The sequence below is a fragment of the Mus musculus genome, chromosome 4, assembly GCF_000001635.26.
Source record: "Mus musculus strain C57BL/6J chromosome 4, GRCm38.p6 C57BL/6J".
In the NCBI taxonomy this organism is placed as follows: Eukaryota; Metazoa; Chordata; class Mammalia; order Rodentia; family Muridae; genus Mus; species Mus musculus.
The window spans coordinates 15,924,756-15,948,745 of record NC_000070.6 but is presented as its reverse complement, the minus strand read 5'-3'; the positions used below and the strand labels follow the sequence as shown (position 1 = coordinate 15,948,745).

Genomic DNA, 23,990 nt, shown 5'->3' with positions numbered 1-23,990 from the left:
AGCTTCTTTCTGATAAAGCATTTTAAATTATGTGTGTTCATATATGTCTGTATGGGTATGCACACATGAATACTGGTGCCTGCAGAGGGTGGTGGATTCCTTGGAGCCAGAGGTACAGGTGGTTATAAGCCAGCAGGGGTACTGTGAACCAAACTCTGCCCTTTGTAAGAGTAGCACATGATCTTAACTCCTGAGCTATCTCTCTATCTTAAACCTGCACATTCTGATATTCTGGTGGGTGAGGACTAATGTTCTAAACTTCCCAGAAGATAAAGATACTATCATCTAACAGAGAGTTTCTGGTTAAACTCTGTGAAAGTAAAAATTGTCTTTTCTGTTAAGAATTACTCTAAGTGGGGCTGTCAATTACCTGGTCAGAGCTGCCCTCCTCCCTGAAAGCTGTTTTAGAGCCTTTAGAGAGTAGCATATAGCCTGCCTGAAAATGTATGTCTGCATAGTGGTCTTCTTACCATTGTTATATTTTCATCCATGAGAGTGGTTTTTTTCAGAAATGGGGAATAAAAGCTAAGACAGCAATTGGTAACAGAAGTGAGTCATTGAGACACACCTGACTATGTGGCTCTTAGCATATTTTGTGGCTGGAATGTGAAAGAACTTGTACCTTGCAGTTAGAAGAAGCCTTGAATGCTGACCATTCTGATGGGATCTTGGACGACAAGAATGCTGAGAGTGAGGATAGTGGGGACCAGCTTTTGAGACTTCAGAGGTGAGCAGTGACTCTGTAAGGAACTGGAGAAGGGACATTCATTTGGTATTTTTGGTCAAGAATATGGGTTCATTCTACCCAGGCCTTAGATCTGTGAAGAGTGAAGTTGAGTTGAAGGATAACGGAGGAATTTGTTTCAAGACAGGGGAGCATTCAGGCTGGTGCTGAGAGGGCAGCTGTGACTGTCAAAGAGATCAGCATTGCTGAAGAGCAATTGCCTGTGTTGAAATGGGACAAGAGGACAGATGTCCCAAAGGCAAAAATCTGTCCCTTAAAGGTGCCGTAATGTGAAGATCCAAATCGTATAAAGGAAGCCTGGGCTGAAGATGGTTTCTGCTCCCTAAAGGCAATTACCTAAGAACACGTTTCCTTGGAGTCAGCATGCAGAAGTGGGGCAGAAATGGGAGCTGGACTCTATTAGTTTGTGGCAGAGCTTGGCAGCGATATTCCTATGGAACTGATTTTTGAAGGCATGATAGAGGGGCCAGAAGGCTAGAGTGTACATAATGGCAGGAATGTACTGGCCTGGTGGCAGGAGTGGAGGAAAGAGAAGGATGGGGGAGAGAAAGAAGGAGAAGGAGAGGGAGAGGGAGAGGGGGAAGGGAAGGGAGGGAAGAAGGGAGGGAAGGAGAGAGAGAGAGAGAGAGAGAGAGAGAGAGAGAGAGAGAGAGAGCTCTCACAACAGTTAATTACTCTCACAAACGCTGAGGCTGGCCACCAGGCAATCAGCATCCCAAGTAGCTGATACAGAGTCCTGGCTCCTTCCAGCACTTTCTCACCCACCCCTACCCTAAACCTCTTCAGACCTTGGGCTTCTCTTTCCTTCCTCCAGCTTCTCTTTCCAATATAACCTAGCCGTTTTGACCATGTGCTTTCTTTGTCTCTCTTGGTTCTCTCTATCCTGGTCTCTCTCTTGCCCCTCCCTCTTTTCTTCCTCCCTCTCTCTCTACCCCAGCTCCTTTCATGGTCCTGTCTATTCTGCTGGCCATGTTCAGTCTGGACTCTTCCAGATGCCTCTGGGTTGTTCTCTTTCTCATATCTGCAATAAAAACCTTCTCCTCAATTACACCCAGGAGTGGTCATGTCTCCATTTCATTCAGTATTATATCCTGGGTCTTCCATTTTTGAATAGGATTTCTTATTCTGTACCATTATGTGTTGGAAGTATGTAACTTGTTTATGACCCAAGTCTTTGGAATTTTAAAGTGCTATAGTCATTAAAGACAATGGGGACTTTCAAAGTTAGACTGAATACATTTCACGTTATGACATGGTTATGAGCCTTTTGGGGCAAAGGTGGACGGTTATTGCCTAAAAATAATGAGGTTGGGTGTCAGGCTGATAAGCAGCAGAGCTGCACGAATTGTTTTTAACTGTGAACTTGAAAGAATGATATAACAGACTGGCCTTTGAGGCCTGGCCGTTATCTTGATTGTGTTAACTGATGTGGGAAGACCCATCTTCGTTTTGGACACGACTGTTTCCCAGGCTGGAGATCCTGGACTGTACAAGGTGGAGAAGAGGCCTGATCACTGGCAGCTACATTCATGGCTGCCGCCTGTCTTCCAACACAGTGTGAGCACATTTCCAAGCTCCTGCTCTCTCGACTTCCCGTCATGACAGACCTGGAGCTGTGAGCTGAAATGAACACTTAATCCTGTTTTTTCAAAGTGTTTAAAATTTTTAAATAGATTTATTATTTTGTGTTCAAAGGCATTTGTGCAGACCTCAGAAGACAGCTTGCTGGGGTTGGTTCTCTCCTCTTCTACCTTGTGAGTCCTAGCCATGGAACTTGGGCTTGGACGCAAGTTCCTTCGCCAGTCAATTACCTTACTCCATTGTCCCGTCAGGATCAGAGTGTTTTATCATTCCGCCAAGAAAACAAACCAAGAAGCATAGTTTTAAGGATTTTTTTTTTCCTAATAAGGATAGACTTTTTTTTTTTTCTTAAATTTCGAGCCGGGCTGGAGAGGTGGCTCCAAAGGATTAAGAACACTGACTGCTCTTTCAGAGGTCCTGAGTTCAATTCCCAGCAACCACATGGTGAATCATCCGTAATGGGTTCCGATTCTGGTGTGTTTGAAGACAGCTACAGTGTATTCGTATACACAAAAATAAATAAATAAACAATTATTTTCTCAAGTCTGAAAAATTGTAATCTTTTGTAGTGCCCTGGGCATTTCAAACCCTGTTATCCCAAGTCATTTACACTATAATTGTGCTTTTGTTGTTCAAGTATGCACCCGTTCCTTGGACAAAAGAAAGCAAGGGGTTGGAGGGTCAGAGCCAAACTTCTAATAGGCATTTACAGAAGCCATAATATAAGTACAAAATATTAATCTGATGGTATGTGACGGAATTCCCATGGATCACGGCTTTTCATCATGGAGGAGTAAACGCGACCGATCGAAAGGCATTCGGTGGATTAACTGCAAGTCTCATGGTTTAGGGAAACTTTTGTATCGGCTGGTCCCGAACCCGTTCCCCTCTGGACAAAATTCTCCCTTGAGAGGGAGCGGAGAACTGCAAGGAGCAGGCGGGGAGCCGCCCCCTCCCGAGGCTAGACTGTCCGGGGTCACAGCCTCGCCCGGCCCCTCCCTCCGCCCTGAACTGAGACTTCCGGGCCGGGGCGGACCCTGGCATTAAGGACTGAGTCCTGCTGCAGACATGGCGCTGCTGGGCCGTGCGTTCTTTGCTGGGGTGTCCCGCCTCCCCTGCGATCCGGGTCCTCAGAGGGTAAGGCAGCGCGGCGTGGGTCAGGCTTCCACCCGCAACGCTGAGCACGCAGCGCGGGAGACCAGGGGCCGGGGCGCAGGCAGCTAAAACAGGGCCGGGTCCGGTGCAGGGAGGTGAGAGATGCCAGGCGTCCCGGGAAGCAGAGGGTGCAATGAGAGGGGTGAGGGGACAAGGGTTCCCGGACTTGGGGAGAGCACTCCTGGGGCGCAGTGAGGGGAGAGGGAAAGACACAGCTAATTTTGATAAGCCAGGGATTTCAGGGCCCTGGGAGATGAGAGAATGAGGGGGGTCGGGAGGAGAAAGGAATCCTCCACAAGGGAACTTTCATTTGTAAATAAACCGGGAATGCCGCACACGTAGCAGGCTGGCGGAACCCTGGTCTGTCAAGTGAACAAGGGAATTTTGTTGGGAGCTGGAAACCAGAGATTACCTTGGAAGAAATCCATGGACCTTTTACCTACATTTAGCAGTGGCAAGCCCTTAGTCAAAGCTAGCCTGAAGGGCATAGCTGTCAATTCTGTGGGTCGGAAAGAGAAAGATTAGGCTTGGTTCTGTTTCTGAAGATGTCTTCCCTGAGCACTGTTGCCCTTTTACAAGTCCCCCACCCACAGTGCCTTATTTTGAGGGACATGCAGAAATGACTTCGTTTTCTATAGTTATTTTTCCAAAAAAACCAAAGGCACATGAAAAAGGAAATATCTGAAGAGCCAAAACCTCGTGGAAGTTGCTTCTCACCTTCTACCCTTGGATCCCAGGATTGAACTCTTGTTTTTGTCAGGTGTAGGCACGGGCCCTTCTCCCTCAAATAAACAAGTATGATGTAAGTAAAGTAATTTGAAAATGTCAAAACCTAAGCCACATTTCCATTCACCTTCTAGAGGTGCATCTCATGGTGGAATCCATTTCTGTTTCTCTCTAGCTTATATTGCTTTGCTTTCCAACATTTTCCCACCCGGTCGACAATGGAAATGAAACATGCAAGTGAAGAAACCAGGGGAGAAGAGGAAGAAAAAAAAAAAAGCATTAGTTCAAGACAACCCATGCCCCTAACTCGGTTAAAAATCTTAAGCTAAAAATCAGAATTTCCTTATCCAAGTAGAAAACTCAGACCATCAATTGATACCCCATCTCTACCCACTTTGAGTTTGATAGACAGACCCAGAGGTGTTCACTTTAGAAAAATGTGGGAGTGGTTCGAAAGAACTGAGTACTGGGGGGCAGGGGTGTGTGTGTGAGAGAAGCAGGGGTCCTAGGTAGGCAGAGAAGAAGCACGGGAGAGAGACCAGGTCAGGGCACAGGCTGGAAAGAGGCTCCACACGCTAAGGCAGCAAGGTGTGGTGACTTCTTCAAGTCAGAGGATCTTCTGGAAAGTGGCCCGTTCACTGCTTGGTTTGTGATGGTACTGTTTCTCTTTTTAAAGACAATGGAGCATGGCGAAGACAAACAGACAAAACCCCCACATTCCTTTTCTGAGAACCGGCCCTTTCCCAGGCTCCCAGTGTCTCTGTGACCTACAGATGCTCTTAGGATTGCAGCAACAGAGCCTAAGCCCAGAATCCCACTCTTCTAATACCATTGGACAGCCCATTTTGAGAAAGAAAAAATAATAATTAAAAATATCACACCCTGACATTTTCAAATTCATTTGCTTAAAAAAAAATGTTAGAAGTCAGGTGTAGTGGGTCGTACCTTTAATCCCAGCAGTTAGGAGACAGAGTCAGGTGAGTTTGAAGCAATCCTGGTCCACATACTGAGTTTAAGGACAACCAGAGATAGGTAGAGAGACCTTATTTTCAGAATGTTATTTCTGAGGTAATACAGGTGTCTCTCTCCGTGACCCATGAAGCCTATGGGGAAGGAAGGACATCTGTGAAGTGGAAGCTGCCAAGCAACATCATGGTTTTGAGAGTAAATATATTACAGCTAAAACCTTACGCGTGAGAGAAATGCTTCAGTTGTCATATCTGTCAATGTTATTTTACATCGAACCTTGACCTAGGAAGGCTCGGTTCAATCCAGGAAACATTTAATATTCCCTCTGCCGAGAAGGACCTTGCCCTTAGTTTGCGTTTCATTCTCCGATGAAACATTTAATTTAATCAGTTGTTAATCATGAAATGTAATTGCGGGGCGTTCTTCAGACAGGCTCCCTGGCTGGAAAGGCAAGCCTGCATTCAGTGTGGAAATAGCTCAGTAACTGTTTCTGGAGTGTGGGTAGTAACTTAGGGTTGCACTTTGAAATACATCTAGGGCAGCCAAAGCAGGTGGAGCAAAGAGCTGGAGGCAAAAGGCAATGCGGCTGTGTCTTGCAGGAAGCTTACGTCTCCTTAGTGAGCATGTGCTCACCTTGGGAGATTCTTGCTGCTTGGTGCTCGCTGTGTTTTTATCTCGAGTAGTCACTTTATTATTTTTATAAAAGTGATTCCTGGTCAGTGGTAATAGAAGCAATCTAGCTAAATAAAGTACATAGTAACCCTTTCTGAAAATGACGTTTTTCTTTATCCTAGTGAAGATGCTGTTATTCCTTCTGTAATTCTGTTACATCTGGTCAGCTCACTGCTTGATCCTAGCACAGGGCCTGGCACAGAATAAACATAGAAGACACATGTTGCATGAGTGACTGTGTATGCCATGTTGTGGAGCTGGAAATTTATCACCGTGGATCACATAAAAAAATGCATGAAAAACGATAGTTTCATGAGATACCACCAGCTCCAACAGACTGAAAACATGGTGCATTGTAATGCATAGATGAACAAAACTATGTGCACGTAGAGGCAGAAAAGGCTGCCCAGAGGAGGTGGATCCTAGCACTGACTTTTGAGTCAGAAGTCAGATTGTAAGGCCAGCAATTTCAGCCTAGGGCAGGAGAGATAGCTCAGTGCTTACGATTGCTTGCTGCTTTTTCAGAGAACTGAAAGCTTGCTATACAGCACTCACATTGGCTACTCATGAACGACCACTTGTAAGTCCAGCTCCCAGGATCTGACATCCACTTCTACCCTTGCTGGGCACCTGTCTTAGTCACTGTTCTTTTTCTGTGAAGAGACACCATGAGCAGGGCAACTCATAACAGAAAGCCTTTAATTGGAAGCTTGTTTACAGTTTCAGAGGTGCGTTCGCTATCATCGTGGCAGGGAGCATGGTGCTGGAGAGGTGGCTGACAGTTCTACATCCTGATCTGCAGGAAGACTCTAGGCTTGGAGTGGGCTTTTGAAACCTCAAAGCTCACCCCCAGTGACATAAACCTCCAACAAGGCCACAACTCCTAATCGTTGTGATTTTTTTCAAATAGTTCTACTCCCTATAGATGAGCCTATAGAGACCATTCTTATACCAATCGCCATGGCACAGCACAGTACACATTTGTATGTACAAACACACCGACACATACACATTAGATAAAAGTTATAATTTCAACCTGACGAATAACGTGCATCAAGAAGAGAAGCTCATTGCCTATTTCTGAAAGTTCCTATGATTTGATGAATGGAGTTTGTTTCTTAGGACTCGGAAAAAAAAAATGCATGATGCTCCTCATCTCAGTCTAAGGACTTTGGAGAACTTGCGAATGATGTTGGAGAAATGTTGTTTCTTTCTTCCATTCTGAAGAAGATGACTTTTATTTTTATTGATTTGAAAGTATTTATTTTGATTTCATGTGTATGAATGCTTTGTCTTCATGTGTGTCAGTGCCCCAAATGCATTCCTGATGCCTGCAGTGAGTCAGAGGAGGCCATCACTCTCCCTAGAACTGGGATCCTGGATGCTTTCAGTCACCATTCAGGTGCTGGGAGCCAAACCCAGGTCTTCCAGAGAGCAGTATGGTCTCTTTACTGCCGAACCGTCTCTCTAGCCCGCATTTGAAGTACTTTTGGGGACAGGCTTTTGCTGTGTAGTCCAAGGTAGCCTCAGATTCATGGTTATTCTCCTGGTCTCAAACTTTAGTGCTAGGATTAAAGTTATGTGTGTTTCCCATTTTAAGTATGTCTGTTTTTAGATTAAGGTTTGTTTTAAGATCCAGCTGTGCCTGCTAACTGGGCTTTCTGAACTAGTCATACTCACCACCTCAGAATGGCATTCCAATGCTGCCCAATGTGGCCGCTACCTCCCAAGAGGCGGTAGGTCTTAGAAGTTTCTGTCCAATGATTATCTTCGGTTTCCCAGACAGATAAAGTAGCTCTATGGAAACATTTTGCCTAAGAGCAGAAAGAGCTGGAGTTTCAGAGCAGCCTCCGAGGTGCCATAGAGTTCTAGGCAAGAGAGTAGCCTGTGTGTGGGTTCAGACTGAGTCCAGGTGGTTGGTGTAGTGTGAAGAGGCAGGTGGTGATAGCTAGGTTACCGGGCAACCGTGGCTGCCTTGAAGGACTTAGAGCTTCTTCCGAAGGCAGTGGAGTGGTGGCAAAGATGGAGGCAAGTTGTCAACACTGGCTGATCTTCCCAAATGGAAGGTGATGCAGTTTCAGGTGATGGGTGGCAGTGGAGACTAGCAGTAGAATGGGCTTTAGGAAGTGCACTGAGAGCTGTAAATGAATAGTTAAGACGGGAGTTGGGGGGAAGGAAGGAAGATCGGGCTGCTCTGAGGGGTGCCATTAGCATCTTATCAGATATCCACTGCACTGGTCACAGGCACCCTGGGTGCAGCTGTGCCCTCCTTTTAACTGTAACAATGTCCTGCCTCCATTCTATGTTGTCCTATAACATGCACCAAGGCTTAATATACTGTATATTTCACTTAATTTGTTTATCCCTTTCCCCACAATGCAATCTCACCAAAGGTAGAATAGTTAGTGTATTTTTCTGTCATTGCTGTATTATCATTGCCTACGATAGTGCTTGAGGTGCAGCAGATGCTCAGTAAACACTTGCGAGAACTAAGTGGATGGACTTACCATAATGTCTGTTTTCTGTCTAATAATTTCCCATATAAGCAAATCCTCAAATCCAATCAGTCCTTTTGTAAGAACAGGAGCGCTGATGTTTGATTCAATAATGAGAGTCATGTTTTTCTTGGCTTATGTAACACGGAGTCAGTAAAAGATGTCTCCAAGGCAGACAGGAATGAAGACTCCAGTGGAGTACCTCAGACGGTTTCCTAATTTGAGGCTGACTTCATTTTCTTTTATTGAGCAGTATTGGAAAGCACCTTAGTGCGCAGACAGATAAGGACTGTAATAACAGTAAGGAAGTATACCCCATAGCACAGAGTAACGACTTTTTCAAAAACTTTGGTTCATTGCTATGGGATGTGCCATTACTCAGAAATGTAATTTCTGCCTTGCTCCTGGCAACTGCATGATTCAGCCTAGCCTTTGGAGTCCAGCAAGACAGTCTCTTTTGCATTCAGGCTGGTTGCTGTGGCAACAAGATCCGAGCTCCTCAGCAACTCAGCATCCCAGCCTTCTGAGCCTCTATATCCTCTTGTAGGATATAGAGGGGGTAGGCATGCTCAGGTGGTACAGACGGTTACAGAGATGGGCTTAACATGGCCTGTGAAGAGCCAGGGGTGACAGAGTTTGGACAATTTAGTTGTTTAGGTTTGTAGAGTCTTAGTTGGCATTTGGGATGCTGGGCAGTTTTTCCTTTCTAAGATCCTTGCTTTCTACACGAGAATGTGGAGAAAAACCGTCCCTATGTTACCACATGCCTCCTGCTAAGAACCACAGGTGCTTTGCTGAAAAGGCAGTGTCTGGACACTAAAAACATCACGTGGATGGTTCATATAAGCACATTCTAGCAACTGGACAAAAATTGTGAGCAGTAATGGAAGGCTGGATTAATGGGTGAGCCATGCAGGGAGTGCTCTGAGAGTGAAAGATAAAAGGAAACGAGTATAAAGATACTCGTTTTCAAACACATACTTTGAAGAACATGGTTAGCCAGTTTTTGCCAAACATATGTTATATGTCAGTTAAAGAGTAGTCTTCACAAACGCCCACTTTTGTACAAATCTGAGTCAGAGTAAATTTGATCTAAAAATATTCACCTGACGCAAACCAACAGACACTCAGCCCCTGCCCTTCTCCCCAAAAGAGCCATGGAAGGAGTTCATTGTCTATGATGGATCTCCCGGCCACATGTTAAATGAGGAGGCGTCCTTATGAACTGTTTCTGTGCTGTGTTTCTGGAGTGTTGTTCCATCTCAAACCTTCCCGTCTTGTGTGCTTGCCCACATGATTCACTTGTGTGTTGGATATTTCCAGTGAAATATCATCTAACAATCATGTTGAATAGTAAAGCAGTGTTACGCTGTGCCTATCTCATAAGAGCTCTTCTGAGAGTGTACTGCACTGACTAGTTCCCTGTGGATTGTTCCAGAAGCTTTTGTGTTTGTGTCAACATCTATAGGAAGCCAGCTTCTTCTAAAAAGCACACAGATGATACAACACTTTCTTTGCATCTTTCTCTTAACAAATGCTGCTTCACTGTGTTGATATTCAACCTACAGCATTGAGCAATTGGACAAACTGGCAGAGTTTAGCTTCAGTGTGTGAGTTATATCCCTTTAGTGGGTAATAGGTCCAAGCTTTATGAATAGCTATGACTATTTCAAGCCTGCTATAGTTTCATATTAATTTTGGGATGGTCTCATCAACTTTTGTAAAGAGCTAGGTAGGATTTTGATAAGGATATCATTTGTTTTCAATGCTGGCAATGGAACCCAGGGCCTTGTAAATGCTAGGCAAATGGTTTACCACTGAGCTTACTCCTTGCCCCTTAATGCATATCTTTGAACAAAATGTCCCTTCTCCACCTGCTACTTAATAAGTGGATACATTTTTGAATGTGAAGGGACTAGATCAAAGGGTATTATAATATGTAAACTTTTGATCAATGTCACCAAATTGACCTCCAGAGAAGTAGGCACCAAATGAGAGGGGAAATCTTGATAATTTGCCTGGCTTTGACCTGTGATTTTGCTAAATTGAAAAAGAGTAGCTCAGGCTGGAGGGAGAACTAGAGCAAAGGTTAGGAGGTGAGAGTTCTTGGCAAGCTTTAGGAATGCTGCAGCATTAGTAACTGTTAAGTTTCTTGTTGGAACTGGTATGACGTTGTTTTAGAAGAGCAAGCTGAGGCCACACTAGATGGGCGGCTTTCGAGACCTAAGTACAATCCCCAGGACCCATATAAAACTGGGTCAGATAGTAGACATTTATAATCTCAGTGTTTGGGAGCCAGAGATGGGAGAACTCCTGGGGTATGCTGGCCAGCCAGTCTAGCCTGATCAGCAATTCCCAGGCCAGTGACAGACCCTGTTCCAAAAAACATGGTAGACAATTCCTGAGGATGATATCCAAGGATTCATATTCTCTCTCTCTCTCTCTCTCTCCCCGTCTCTCTGTGCCTCCCTCCCTCCCTCCCTTCTTCCCCCTCTCTCTTTCTGTCTTTCTCTCTCTCCCTCCCTCTGTCTTTCTCTCCCTCTCTCTTTCTTTCTCAAATACACACACAGAGCGGGAGAGAGGAGAGATAGAGAGTCAGAGACAGAGAAAGAGACTGGCAGACACAGAGAGACAGAGGGAGAGAGAAAATTGAAGTGTGTGGTTTTGTCTTTGATTGATTCTGGATGTATCCTTGTTTTGGAGGTGTGCAATTTGATTGTGGAGACCTGATCAGCAGCCATGACGTTGGTGATAAGATAGCCGAGCCAGCAGTTTTTAAATATTGATCCATTCAACCTCACAAGTTCCTGTGAAAATCTATTGCTTAACGCATTTTACAGATTTGAAAGTTAGTTTTTTATTAAGAAACCTACTATGATTAAATACTAATTTTAAAAGATATTTATCTTATATGGAAATGTCAGAAGCTTATTTGTGGTTCAAAAAGCAAACCAACACAATGACGTCTACAAAAACGCCAAACTTGTCTCACTGCTCTTTTATATGACGGTTGGGTTTTGTTTAGACATGGGTTCTTCACTCAAATGCCTCAGGTCACTAAAGGTCCCTTAAATGGGAGAGACCACGGAAGAGGAAGGACATGCGGTCTGTATGATCGGAGGCTGGGCAGGCAGCAAAACTTACCTCAGGTGGGTGTGGTTCAGGGTTGTACTTGCTCAGTAGTCTTGGCATGAATTCTGAGTTTTCTGTGAATTTTCCCCAATATCTTAATGTTGATTCAAGGTTTCAAGACTTTGAACTAGCTTCATAATACACATTTAGCTTAAAAATACCACTAATTTAGGCTAACAAATTATCCTTAAATCACTTAGGTATGACTCTCATGTGTGGTTTTTAATCCCTCCTGAAAAAGACAAAGACAATATTCTTTCAGACTTTCCATTTTGGGGATAAGTATGATCACCCTTGTGTACGCCCTGATATGATGTGGGAGGCTGATGAGTAAGGGGACGGAAGGGGGTGAGAGCCAATTTCCTAAGGCAGATTTAGAACTCAACACGTAATCAGTTGGCATTTCCAAAATAGGAAGATGTTAGAAAGTTTTTTTAAAAGTTCAGGTCACTGAATGTCTTCAAAGAAACTAGTGCTGGCGAGAAAGGTATTATTTCCAGCTAAACAAAACAACAAAAAGCCCAATTCACTTCTACATAAGCCATGTGTAGAAAAACCATAGCGTGAGTAGAAGGTCATTCAAGGCCCATTTCCGATGCATCCGTCTTTCCTAGTGAGGAAGCCGCCAGGTGCAGCGTTGGATTATTCGGGATATCGCCTTGTGGAATGGGGCACGCTTACAACCTGGTCCTGTGAGATATGGTCATGTTCGTGAGTCTTAACAGACAACTTGTGAATAGTCAAAGAGATGGCTGAGTTCATGCTCACATGTACGTGTGCTGTCAGTTGTCAGAGGATGGTGTCAATTAAAATAGCAAGTCGAAGTTTTCCCTTTCAGTGGCAGAAAAGGAGTTCATAACATTGTTATCAATCATATTGCATGAACTTGCTAAGACAGGTAACGATTAATAGAGTGGGGGTTTCTATTATCAAATATAATATTTTTACCTTTGTATGCTTCCTCTGCCCGTTAGGAGGCTGATCAAATGCTTTCAAATATATCTAAGTGTTCTTATTTAAATACTTAATTATCTTTCACAAAGCTTCAGATTCCTGCACAGATTAACCACAAATAAATAAGAGATCAAGGCAGAGCCTTTGGAAGATTGCAGCACTTTTTTCCCGTTATCTCCATAGTGACAACTTTCCCAGCCTCCTTGCATACATTTCCTGCTTCATCATCGTAATGGAGGGGCTGTGGAGGCGGGTAGAAATCTTAAGCAAATCTGCTGGTTATGGAGAAGAAAATGATTGTAGGTTGCCTGTGTTATTGTTTCATGGTGAAAAAGGTACACAGTGAGAGAAAATATAGTGTTGTCAATATTCAATTATGATGAAGATGAGGCATAACCAGTTTTGCAAAACTTGACCTTTGGTGATGATTTCACCTGATTATTAAATAAGATTGGACTCGCCCAGTAGATTTTGAAGATACTTAACACTAATAGAAAAGAAAAAAATATTCAAGATTAGAGATAATAACCGAGTACAGGAGAGACCGAAGCCAGACACATCTTGGATTTGAGTCAAGTCTTCGCTTATTATTTATTACAGATTTATTTTATTTATCTTAAAATTTTTATCTATGCATCTGTGTGAGGGTATCCCATATGTTAGGGCTGCTTCATATCATGAAGACAGAGTCAGATTGCCCGTAGCTGGCTTTACGGGTAGTTATTAGCAGAATGATGAAATCTCTCTGGTTTCCTTAATATTTTCAAAAGTAGGTTATTCGGCCTTTTAGAGTTTCCGTTTCCTAGTGTGCAAATGAATATGACAACAAAATTTGCATTAATGCTGTTATCTACAGGAAGCATGGTCAGGTACCAAATAGCTTACTGCTTACTGCTATTTTCTTCTTGTCTTTGTCCTGACTGTATTTTTTTTTTTTAATTGAGACCAGGTAGATTTAGACTTATTATGCATTTGAAGATGACCCTGAACGTTTCATCCCGAGCCTGTATGTCTGTGGTACCGAGGTTACAAGCGTGCCCTACCAAACCTACTTTTCTGTATAGTGTTGGCCATTGAATTGAACTTTATGCTTGCTGTGCAGTACTCTGACAGTAAGCTACATCCCCACCAATAAACATTTTTTTTTTTGTAATTAAGAAGCTCTTGCACCACGAGAAACAATATCTTGTATAAATTCAGTTGGACAGAATTTTTTTTTAAGTCTTTGTTCACAATCCTAATCGTTTCTTTGGGAGTGATTTGTAGATACCATGGATCTCTGATGACAGCCAAATAGCATACAGAAAAACTCTAGCAGGTAATGATAGATCTAGAAATTCGGTCTTGCAACCATGACCTGTCTTTTGGGGGAAATGTCATATCCTTTCCTGGTGTATTAATGAAGCTTGAGAAGAACTTAGTGGTAGCCAGAGGCAGTGTGTTGGGGTGTTTTAGAAGTGGGCTCCAGAGTTCTCCAGCTTAGGTCTGAATTTGATCCTGCAGCTGTGTCAATGTTTGTAATGTCTTTGAGCCTCTGCTTTGCTGTGAGGCAAAAGTAATACCTGTTGCACATGGCTGTGGTGCTCACATGGCTTGGTATATAATCCTAGCCCATCATAGTAGCCACTAAATGAGTGTTGATTGTTACTCTGTGTTTTATTCCACACTTGACGTTTGCTTTTATAATCAAAATGTTTGAGAATAACAGTACTTTTCACAAGTAATTTTTAAACTGTAAAAATAAAGCTAAGCAAAAAGAAGTATGTTTAAGTTAATTTGAATTATTTGACTTTCATTTTAAGTTAGCAAGAACATTTTACCTGCTCTATTTTTTTTTTGGCATTAAAAAAGGCATTTGATAAACTCTATAAAGCGTTTAAAAATAATTGTTGTCTTGGGGTTTTTTATTGTTGTGAAGACACACTGTGACCACATAACTCTTATAAAGAAAAACATTTAATTGGGGCTGGCCTGTACTTCAGATGTGTAGCTCAAATTCCAGTGACACATTCTCCAATAAGGCTGCACCTACTAAAACAAGAACACACCTCCTAATAGTGCCAGTTCCTAATCAGCTCTGGGACCATTTTCATTTAAACTACCACAATTATTTTCAGTAATTCAAAGACAAAATGAGATTTTCATCTAAATTATCCTTTTGTTAATAGATTGTGTTATGTGGCCCACTTTGGCCTTGAACTTGTAATCCTCCTGCCTCAGCCCCCTGAGTCACAGGTATGTGCCACAGCCTGGCTCAAATATGTTTTTGTTTTTGTTTTGTTTGTTTGTTTGTTTGGCCCAAGACACGGTTTCTCTGTGTCCCCTTGGCTATTCTAGAGCTAGCTTTGTAGATCAGGCTGGCCTTGAACTCATAGAGACCTGCCTGCCTCTGCCTCCCAAGTGAATGCTGGGATTAAAGGCATGCACCACCACTACCTATATCAAATATCCTTTTAAAAGACAAAAACCAAAAAAGCTGTTTGTGAGTTGAGAGTTGAGAAAGAGTATCTCAAATAACCCACGTTGGCCTCAAACTTGCTATGTGTCTGAGGATGACCTAGCACGCCTGAACCTCTGCTGTGTACACACTATTCTCCCAACTGTATTATATTATCATTATTATTAATATTATTATATGTTTTTTTGAGACAGGGTTTCTCTGTGTAGCCCTGGCTGTCCTGGAACTTAACTCTGTAGAGCCAGGCTGACCTCGAACTCTGATCTACTTCTGCCTCCTGCTGGGATTAAAGGTGTACACTACCATTGCCCCACAAGCTGTATCACTCTTTAAACTTGAATGTAAACATAACACCTGCAAATGATAATGCTACCATTTATACAGAGTACTGTGCACTGCTTCCTCGGGTTAAGTGTTACTGTAGTTATTTTACTTACAACAACGTGCGAAATCCTTATGTGGCCTATGGAGATGCTTTTGTTGGTCTCGTTTTTATGGATGAAGAAACTAAGGCACAAAGAAATTTAAGAACTTACTAAATGTTTAAATGACTATGGAGGAATTTCTTTCCTATATTGTCTAAGCTCTGCAGCCCATGCTTTTTAAACCACCTCAGTATACTACTTATTCACTTAATATAGTTAATCATTTAGAAAAAATTCTTAAATGCAATAATGGATAGTTAGAAGATTTCTTCCCTTTTGTAAATATGCAGGAGAACAGGTCTCAACTGTTTTTTTTTTTTTCTTTTTTTCCTTTTTAGTTTTTCAGCTTTGGAACAAAAACACTGTATCAAAGCAAAGATGCTCCACAGTCTAAATTCTTCCAGCCCGTTTTAAAGCCTATGCTACCACCTGATGCTTTTCAAGGAAAAGTGGCTTTCATTACTGGAGGAGGGACTGGCCTTGGCAAGGCAATGACAACTTTCTTGTCTACCCTGGGTGCCCAGTGTGTGATAGCCAGCAGGTAAGTGTCACCTGAGAGGCTGTGAAGAAACTACCTGTGTCACAGTATTAAAAACATGGCTATCTGATTGCATCTTATATAACATATTCTGTAGATAGAGTAAATAAACCTCCTTGGACAACTTCAGATGCAATTTGATTTGTTAAAAATAGTGGCGGTTATAAAACTAATGGTGTTTGCAGTTTTCATTTTCTGAATATGAAGGTGGAGTTTAAAAGGACTTCATTGAAGTGGTTTTGATATCTGTTGGAGTAAGGACTCCTTACTAATTTAATTGATAATTAACCTCATACTAGAATAACAGATGCAACCCTTATGGTTGTTTTATGGTGGACAAGAATCTCAAAATGCATATTGTGATGGATATAAAGCCACACAGGCAGAAGTTCTTATGTGGGCATATCCTGCTACCAACTATGAAATCTGAATCTTTAGATCCTTGTTAAAATTTTTGCCCCAGTAGTCACCTCAAAGACAGTTAGTAGTCTGTCCTTCACAAATGCACATTGGACAGAATGTTTATTATGTTCTTATTGTTGTAATGTGTAAGAATTTTAAAATATTATTTTTACTTTAATGCTATACAGTTGACATTTATGGTGTGTTGTGTTTTGTTTTCTTTCAAGGATGTAAGACTGATCACGTAGAGTTATCCAAACTCATAAATTTAATCTGAAAACCATGTGTATTGTAACACGAATACATTTCTTTGGTTGAAGAATGAATATAATGATTCCAATAAAGGAAATAATTTAAATTAATAAGTAAGTCAGGTGTAGTTGCACATATCTGTAACCCTAGTGCATGGGAGATAGAGGCAGGAGGATGAAGGATTCAAGATCACACAGTCTAATAAATAGAGAGTTGAAGACAGAATTACATAAGTTCCTGTTTTTTAAGACAAAACAAAACCTTCCTAAGTAATTTGATATGTAGATAGTGCTATATAAAAGTGACTAATTTCATAAGTTAATTTCAGCTATGTAAAAGTAACCTTTACTTGCCTGATGTAATCATCATGGCGGAGGCTTCCTGCTGAATGGGCTCACCCTTTCCAGCTCTTTCTGAAGTCTGGCTGGCTGGTTCCACTCAGCAGTTCTGGCTCAAACTCCTCTCCAAGCTGACTGATTCAATCTGACTTCTCTCAGCTTCTCACTGAATTGCTCTGCTTGCCCACAAATTAACACTAGCAATTTCTGGCTCATTCTGTCTTCACCTGTGTCTAGCTTGCTCTCTCTGCAGTCTATCTCTGTAAAACTGTCCCAGTAAAAACTGCTTCCCCACCCCCACCACCCTGCACTGATCTCTTAAGTCCCCTCTCCTTCCTGGGCTCTGCTTGTTAGAGTTGGGTGTATTCCATCCTGTCAAATCTTTCTCTGATTTCTCACATTGTCTGTCCCTCAATTAGACATCATTGTTTGTGATTAAAATTGTATACTCAGAGTGTGTCTGTATTCCAGCTAAGCCAGTCTCTAATCCAGAGCAACCGTGTTGCTGCATTAAAATTGCTCTACACAGGTATATTTCAATTTAACTTTTAGAAAATGAAATTAATCAACCAGATTTTTCAAGTAAGTATAAATTTTATACTTTCACAGAAATGTTTTTCTTTAAACTGTCAGTTGTCTATGTTCTTTAGCTTAGAGAACAAAACAGAAAAATATAAAAGCATCTTAGTACTCATGTGAAGTTCCCTCTGCTTATCTCTAGAAATATTGATGTTTTGAAAGCGACTGCAGAAGAGATTTCTTCTAAAACTGGAAACAAGGTATATTTAGCAGCAGCCCTTTAAATCTGACATGGGGACTATAACATATGTATGTAGTTTGTTTGTGGTTTTGGTTTAGGAAGCCTGGAAATGGCTGAGTTTTTTCTTCTTCATCATTTTGCAGGTTCATGCGATTCGGTGTGATGTTCGAGATCCTGATATGGTACATAACACAGTGCTGGAACTGATCAAAGTTGCAGGGCATCCGGATGTAAGTGTAACGAGGCTGAGGCCTTTCAAAGCACAGGGCTTTGATTCTGAGAACATCACCAGGATGCACAGGGGGAATGAGCTGTTAGAATGAGCGAGAGCCACTGAGGGGAAAAGCCGGCTCTGTTTAAAGCAAAGAAAAGATGAGGTGGACTTATATGCCATTACTGTACAGGAATACTTAAAAAAACACATCTATAGTCACATACCAAACTTTATTATACTTCATTTAATGAGATTATACAATAGCAAGAGGAGTTACCTAAGAGCACATTAGCAGGTTTTAGTGATAGGTTGGGTTGGGTTAGCTTTTCCTGATAACTGTCAGTATTTCCCAGTGGAAAAGAATGGCACAAACTAGGGAAACTGTCAGAAATACCACACTTCTGCTTCCTGGACCTGAGAGGTAATGAGTACTTTGCTGTTACGTGGCTCATTTGTGAGAGGAAGCCTATCTCTTCCAATAGTCTCAAAGAGAACACTCTCCTCTGTTAAACACTGTTTCAGAGACCCCCTAACACTGAAGCTGCTGCAGAGCCCAGCAGATCTTTCCCTGGGAGTGAGGAAACCAGGCCGCCAGTGAAGTTCATTACTTAAAACATATAAAGCACAGCATAACTTAAAAGGCAGTTTTATTTGATGCTTTGTGTCTGTGGGTGGAGTGTGACAGGGGTTGCTTCTCCATGTACCACAAGCTGGCCTGAACCTCTTATGTACCCCTGGGCTGCTTTTAGTTCTCAGTCCTCTTGTCTCTGCCTTCCAAATGCTGGGATTACAGGTATGCACCAGCAAAGCTCTCTCAAAGGCATCTTGTGGTTATTCAAAGTAAAATGTAGTTACATGGTAAGTAAGCTTACCTACTTTCCTTGTCTCTGTAGTCTACACTAATTTAACAGGATTGGGAATTCCGAGACTGGAAAATAACACAGGTCATTTTTACAGACTCCAGAAACATAAAAGCCAAGGGAGTCTAGTGGCTTTGCTCCCTGGCTGAAGGAGGTTCCGAGGTGCTCGCTGACAACTTGCTTCCTTTATTTCAGGTGGTGATAAACAACGCGGCAGGGAACTTCATTTCCCCCAGTGAGAGACTGACTCCCAATGGCTGGAAGACCATAACTGACATAGTTCTCAATGGCACAGCCTATGTGACACTAGAAATTGGAAAGCAGCTAATTAAAGCACAGAAAGGTATGTCTGTTCATTCCTCCTGTGTTTGTTGGGTTCCGCACGTGTACATCTCATTAGCATGAAGATCCATGTTTACCAGGGCTGTGGTAGAAGACTTAGTAAGTAAACACATTTCAAGGGCATTTGGAAACTCAGAGATGGGAGCGACTCTTTCTTCCTGTGGCTGACTCACTAATCATTATTATCTTTCATTTTAACACAGACTCCAATCTATTTTTACCTCGATAGAGACCTGGTAGAGAGGAAGGACAGATGTGTTTAGAGAATAATAAAGAATCGATGTGGATAGAGAAGAGCAGAGGAAGTAGGAAACAATTGTGGGGAGGTGGCTTGTCACACGACTGGGTAAGTCCCCTGCAACAAAATAGGAAGTCAGAGTCCATTGAAGTTACTTGTGAAGAAGGTGATTTTCTGTAAAATATCCCTGTCTGCACTGGGTGTTGGCGAGTTTGATGTTGTTTTTCTTTTGGGCATATGGAAAGATGGTGTGGGTGGTAAGGGAGGGAAGGTTTCAAAGCTAGTAGCAGCAGAACTTATGAGAGGAAGGTTTTTAGCTGGGGTGAATAGTTTGTTTGTAGGTGACATCTCTGAGATTGTAAACATATGAGAGATCAAGAACACCACAAAGAGACTAGATTTGAAAGAACATAACTAGAACATTTTTGTCCTGACTGACCAATATCTTTATTATGATTTATGTCTATATAAATAAAGAGTGTGTAATACCTATATATACTTAGCATACACAGAGAAAGGGATAGATAGATAGATAGATAGATAGATAGATAGATAGATGAAAGAATGTTTCTGTAAATCTCCAATCCTAATAAACCTGTGTAAAGAACACACAGCTTAGTTATAGCATTTATAAGCTGCACACCTATATTGGGTAGATATACCACTACACTATTCCACAGCTATGAGATCCCTTGCTATATGCAGTTCCTCCAGGCCACATGGTTCTACTCCTTCCTTCCACCTCTTCTTTCTTCCTGTTTCTCTCTCTCCTTCCTCTCTAAAACCTCCAGCCCCTCCTTTCCTTTCCACTGCCCAATCACAGACTCTAACCTTTGTTTGACCAGTCAGCATGGGGGAGGTCCACATGGAATCACCTGAGTATGATCTGCTCCTCATCAGGGCAGCCCCTCTTGAGGAAGGAGAATTAGCATCAATATAGAAACAACTTTGCAACAGATGGAGACTTCCTTTCTTCAGCACTCAGCATAATTCTTTACCCATCTCTCCACTATAAGCAAAGAAGCTGTGATTTGGATCTGGACTTTTGTGACACTGTTATTTTATTACTGATTCATTTTTTTTCCCCAGAAAGATCGATAGACTTGAGAAAGGAGTTGGAATTGTCAGCTGACTTCTGCCTGCCTGCTGCTCTCTCTCTCTGTTTTCTTTCTTTCCTTCTTTCTTCCTTCCTTTCTTCCTTCCTTTCCTCCTTCCTTTCTTCCTTTCTTTCCTCCTTTCTTTCTTTCCTCCTTTCTTTCTTTCTTTCTTTCTTTCTTTCTTTCTTTCTTTCTTTCTTTCTTTCTTTCTTTCATGCTCTCTCTAATTTCTGATCCTGCCTGTTTCTTTCTCCTTCTCCTGTAGACTCTTCATTTTTGGTTTTCTGTTTCTTTCTGTCTCCATGATACTTTCTTTCTCTGCTTCATTATCTCTTATTTCTTCCTTGCTCATCCTTAGGATCTTTAGTTTTCTGACTCACTTCTCATTGTCTTTCATTTTAACACAGACTTCAGTCTATTTTTACTCCTCACATTGGATTAAAATTCTATTGCTTCATTATAAATGCATTAGGTTAAGACTCTTTAAAAGAAGGAGGCCCATTTCTGTCCTTCCAAGTTTCCTGTCCTTTGAGCCTGTGACCTGACATTCTGGGTCCTGGGTTGGAGACTCTGAATTCTGTGTGTCTAAGCTGGTACCTCATTACCAGTTGAGGGTCTCAAGTGCTTGTGATCTCTCGAGCATGCCAATGTGGGTAAGCCTGGATGTTGGTTTATGGGATGCATGTAATCCTTCAGCAAAAATATGTAGGCAGTCCAACACCTAGGAGGTCGATTAGGAGTGTCATGGACTAACTGTCCAGTGAAGATGAGGACACCAGCTTCCAGTGCACTCTTGCTTCTGACAGGGTAGAGATCGGCACAGAAGTGGGGTTGAGGGGTGAGGGCAGAATAGCTAGAGTTGAGGCACAGATTCGGTGATACAACGTTAGCAGCTATGAATAACTAAAAAAGAAATGTGCCTGGAATTGCTTGTCCCTGTACTGATCTCTGGGGCCACTAAGTATCCACACCCCTTGTCTTTCACACAAGGACATTTTGCAGACAAACCGATTTTAGAGATCTGAAAGGCAGAGTTCGATGTGTATGTAGATGTGAGAACGGCGAACAGAAGCCTGCTTATTTGCATATCATCAAGGGACCCTCCAGGACCCTCCTCACCCCACACTCTCGGGGCTGAGCCGAGTGTTGTTTCTGTTTTCAGATATGGCTGACAGTAAGAATCTTAATGATATGCAGGAGAGGAAGATCTCTAAAATGCTTTCTTTGTGGTCCTTCAAGTTTAAAGCACTTCATCCCTTCTTTCCTCCTGTTGTTTGAGGCAGTGTTTTATTATGTAGCCCAGGCTACCCTTCAGCTTTTGCCTCAGCCTTGAAAGTGGGGGGTTATAGGTGTGCACCACCAGACCTCACTTTCCAAGATACAGTGATTAAAATGAGTTTTGTAAAACATGCAAGTATGTTTTATCATACTTTTAAGACATTGAACTTACAGTTTTTTCATATCTAGTATTATATCTGTTTAAGAAGTAGAAAATCAGGTTTCTTGTAACCCAGAGCACTCTTCCAACTTTTAGTGCACTCAGGTTACTGAGCCAGACTCTGCCATGTCCCAGACACAGCCGCTCCGTCTGTGTGTGGTGTCACTTTGGACTCTAACTTTATAGTCAGTTTAGGAAATTGATTCCAGGAGAGCATGCTTTCAGTTTGTCCACATGTCTGGTGTGTCAGTCATCCTTCTGTCCACCTGAGTTTCTGTCTAATATTAACTCAAGGCTAAAGCTTTAACTTTATCTGATGCAGATTAGGGGCTGTGAACTCTCGCATTGAGGGAGCTGGAGGCAGCACCTTCAGTTTCAGGACTTTTTGTTGTTGTTGTTGGTTTGGGAATTCAAAGTTGACGAGATTTTTGATTCAGAATCTTAAAGGTGTCACTGTTTTCCCGTGGCCCCTGATGAGGGCTCGGTGAAGATACTCCCTAAGCTACTTTGTCCTCCCTGTCCTGGTGGCCCATTGCTTGCCTTTACAGTTTCTGCCTTCTGTTCACCCCTCTTGGCATTTGTTTTTCTCCTAGAAACTGTAATTTATAGTTTTTTTTTTTCTACCAACTTAGATTTTTTTTCAGTCTATATTTCTTCCTTCCAGATCTCCAGTTATACATAAATTCTACTCGAATGCCCCATATTCCATGTTCCAGTCTTTGGCTTATTTTTAACTGTTTCCCCTGTGACCTTTGTACTCGGTAGTTTTTATTGTGCCTTCATTGAAGATCTTCCACAGCTAAGCTCCTTCCTTTAATTTTAAAATTTCAGATATTATATTTTCTGCTGTATATGTTGTTTCTATTTTGGTATTTTTAATTATTTTTAGTATTTCATTTTACTTATTTGTATGCGTGTGTGTGTGTGTGTGTGTGTGTGTGTGTGTTTGGATGCAATGAGTGAGTGAGGTCAAAGGACAACTTTCAGAATCAGCTTCTCCCTTTCTACTCTGTGGGTTCCAGGGGTTGGTTGAACGCTGGTTGTCAGGCTTGGTAACAGGCTCCTTTACCCACATGCTTATATAATGGCCTTCCTTGAACTCTTTTAACATGTTTCTTTGAAATCTTTTTTATCAAGTTTATCGTACTGTTACAAAGGTCATTCCATGCTAATTGTATCTGCTGGTCATGTTTTGACTCTATTAATTGGGTTTGCCCACGTTTCTAATTCAGTGTGAGCACAAAGCCTGGCTTTTGAGTTTTCCTTTGAAGTGTTACATCTTACATGAGGAAGCAGTTACTCTGAGTACATGATCATTTTACAACTCATTTGTAAAGTTTATTTGGGTGGGTATAGTAGCTTTCCTTTGAGTCTAACTTAGCCCTTCAGTATGATTCTTCTGAGCTGACTGCCGAAGGCTTTGGATGCCAGTTAGGAAGCTTGCCGCCTCTCCGTCTCCCAGCCCTTTGTGAGCCTTTAGAGACACCGTCCAGTTCAGTGCTGTGATAGCAGTTGCCTTTTTCTAGATTCCATGGGCACTTTTCCTCGGTTTCACAATGGGGAATCAGCACACACTCAGGGAGACTCTATGAAAAGTGCTCGAGCCCTGTTCCTGTGCACTTCCCTTCTCAGAGCCGCTTCTCAGCCAGAAATTCTAAGATGCTGTTAGGCTTATCATATCATGATGCCGTTCCTTCTCTACCTGCTGTAAGGTGGCCGGCAGTGACAGGATCTGTATCTCTTGCACAGTTATAGTGATGTATAAGAGTCCATCATGGCTAGAGGTAGAAGTCCTTGATAATTTAATTCTGATTTCTTTATATTGAAGATATTCTTGGCCATGGAATGTGTCTCTTAAATTTCGGTCTTTGTATTGACAGACTAGGTAAAGAATTGCAGATAGTGCAGACTGGCCATCCCAAAAACAGTGTCTTAGGGTTTCATTGCTGTGAAGAGACCCTGTGGCCAAGGCAACTTTTATATTTTTGGTTGTGAGCCTAACCTTTAATGGCTGAGCCATCTCTCCAGCCCAAGGCAACTTTTTATAAAGGCAAACATTTAATTGGGGCTGGCTTACAGTTTCAGAGGTTCAGTCCATTATCATCATGGTGAGAAGCATGGCAGTGTATAGGCAGACATGGTGCTGGAGGAGCCAAGATTTCTACATCTTGATCTGCAGGCAGCAGAAGGGGACTGTCT

General features: G+C 42.1%; 1 protein-coding gene and 1 non-coding gene across 2 annotated transcripts in view; both read left to right on the top strand.

Annotated features, from left to right (window-relative positions):
• The first annotated feature begins 3,368 nt into the window (after positions 1–3,368).
• Decr1 (2,4-dienoyl CoA reductase 1, mitochondrial) overlaps positions 3,369–23,990 on the top strand; it is a 28,138-nt gene continuing 7,516 nt past the window's right edge. Inside the window, exons 1-5 of the mRNA NM_026172.4 lie at positions 3,369–3,463; positions 15,651–15,853; positions 17,564–17,621; positions 17,746–17,832; positions 18,872–19,019. Coding sequence (NP_080448.1) covers positions 3,395–3,463; positions 15,651–15,853; positions 17,564–17,621; positions 17,746–17,832; positions 18,872–19,019 — 565 coding nt within the window. The 5' untranslated portion in view covers positions 3,369–3,394. The remainder of the gene's footprint in view (positions 3,464–15,650; positions 15,854–17,563; positions 17,622–17,745; positions 17,833–18,871; positions 19,020–23,990) is intronic.
• On the top strand, positions 5,755–5,846 carry Mir6400 (microRNA 6400). The gene has a single exon (NR_105826.1). It is a non-coding gene; the product is annotated as a microRNA 6400 (primary transcript).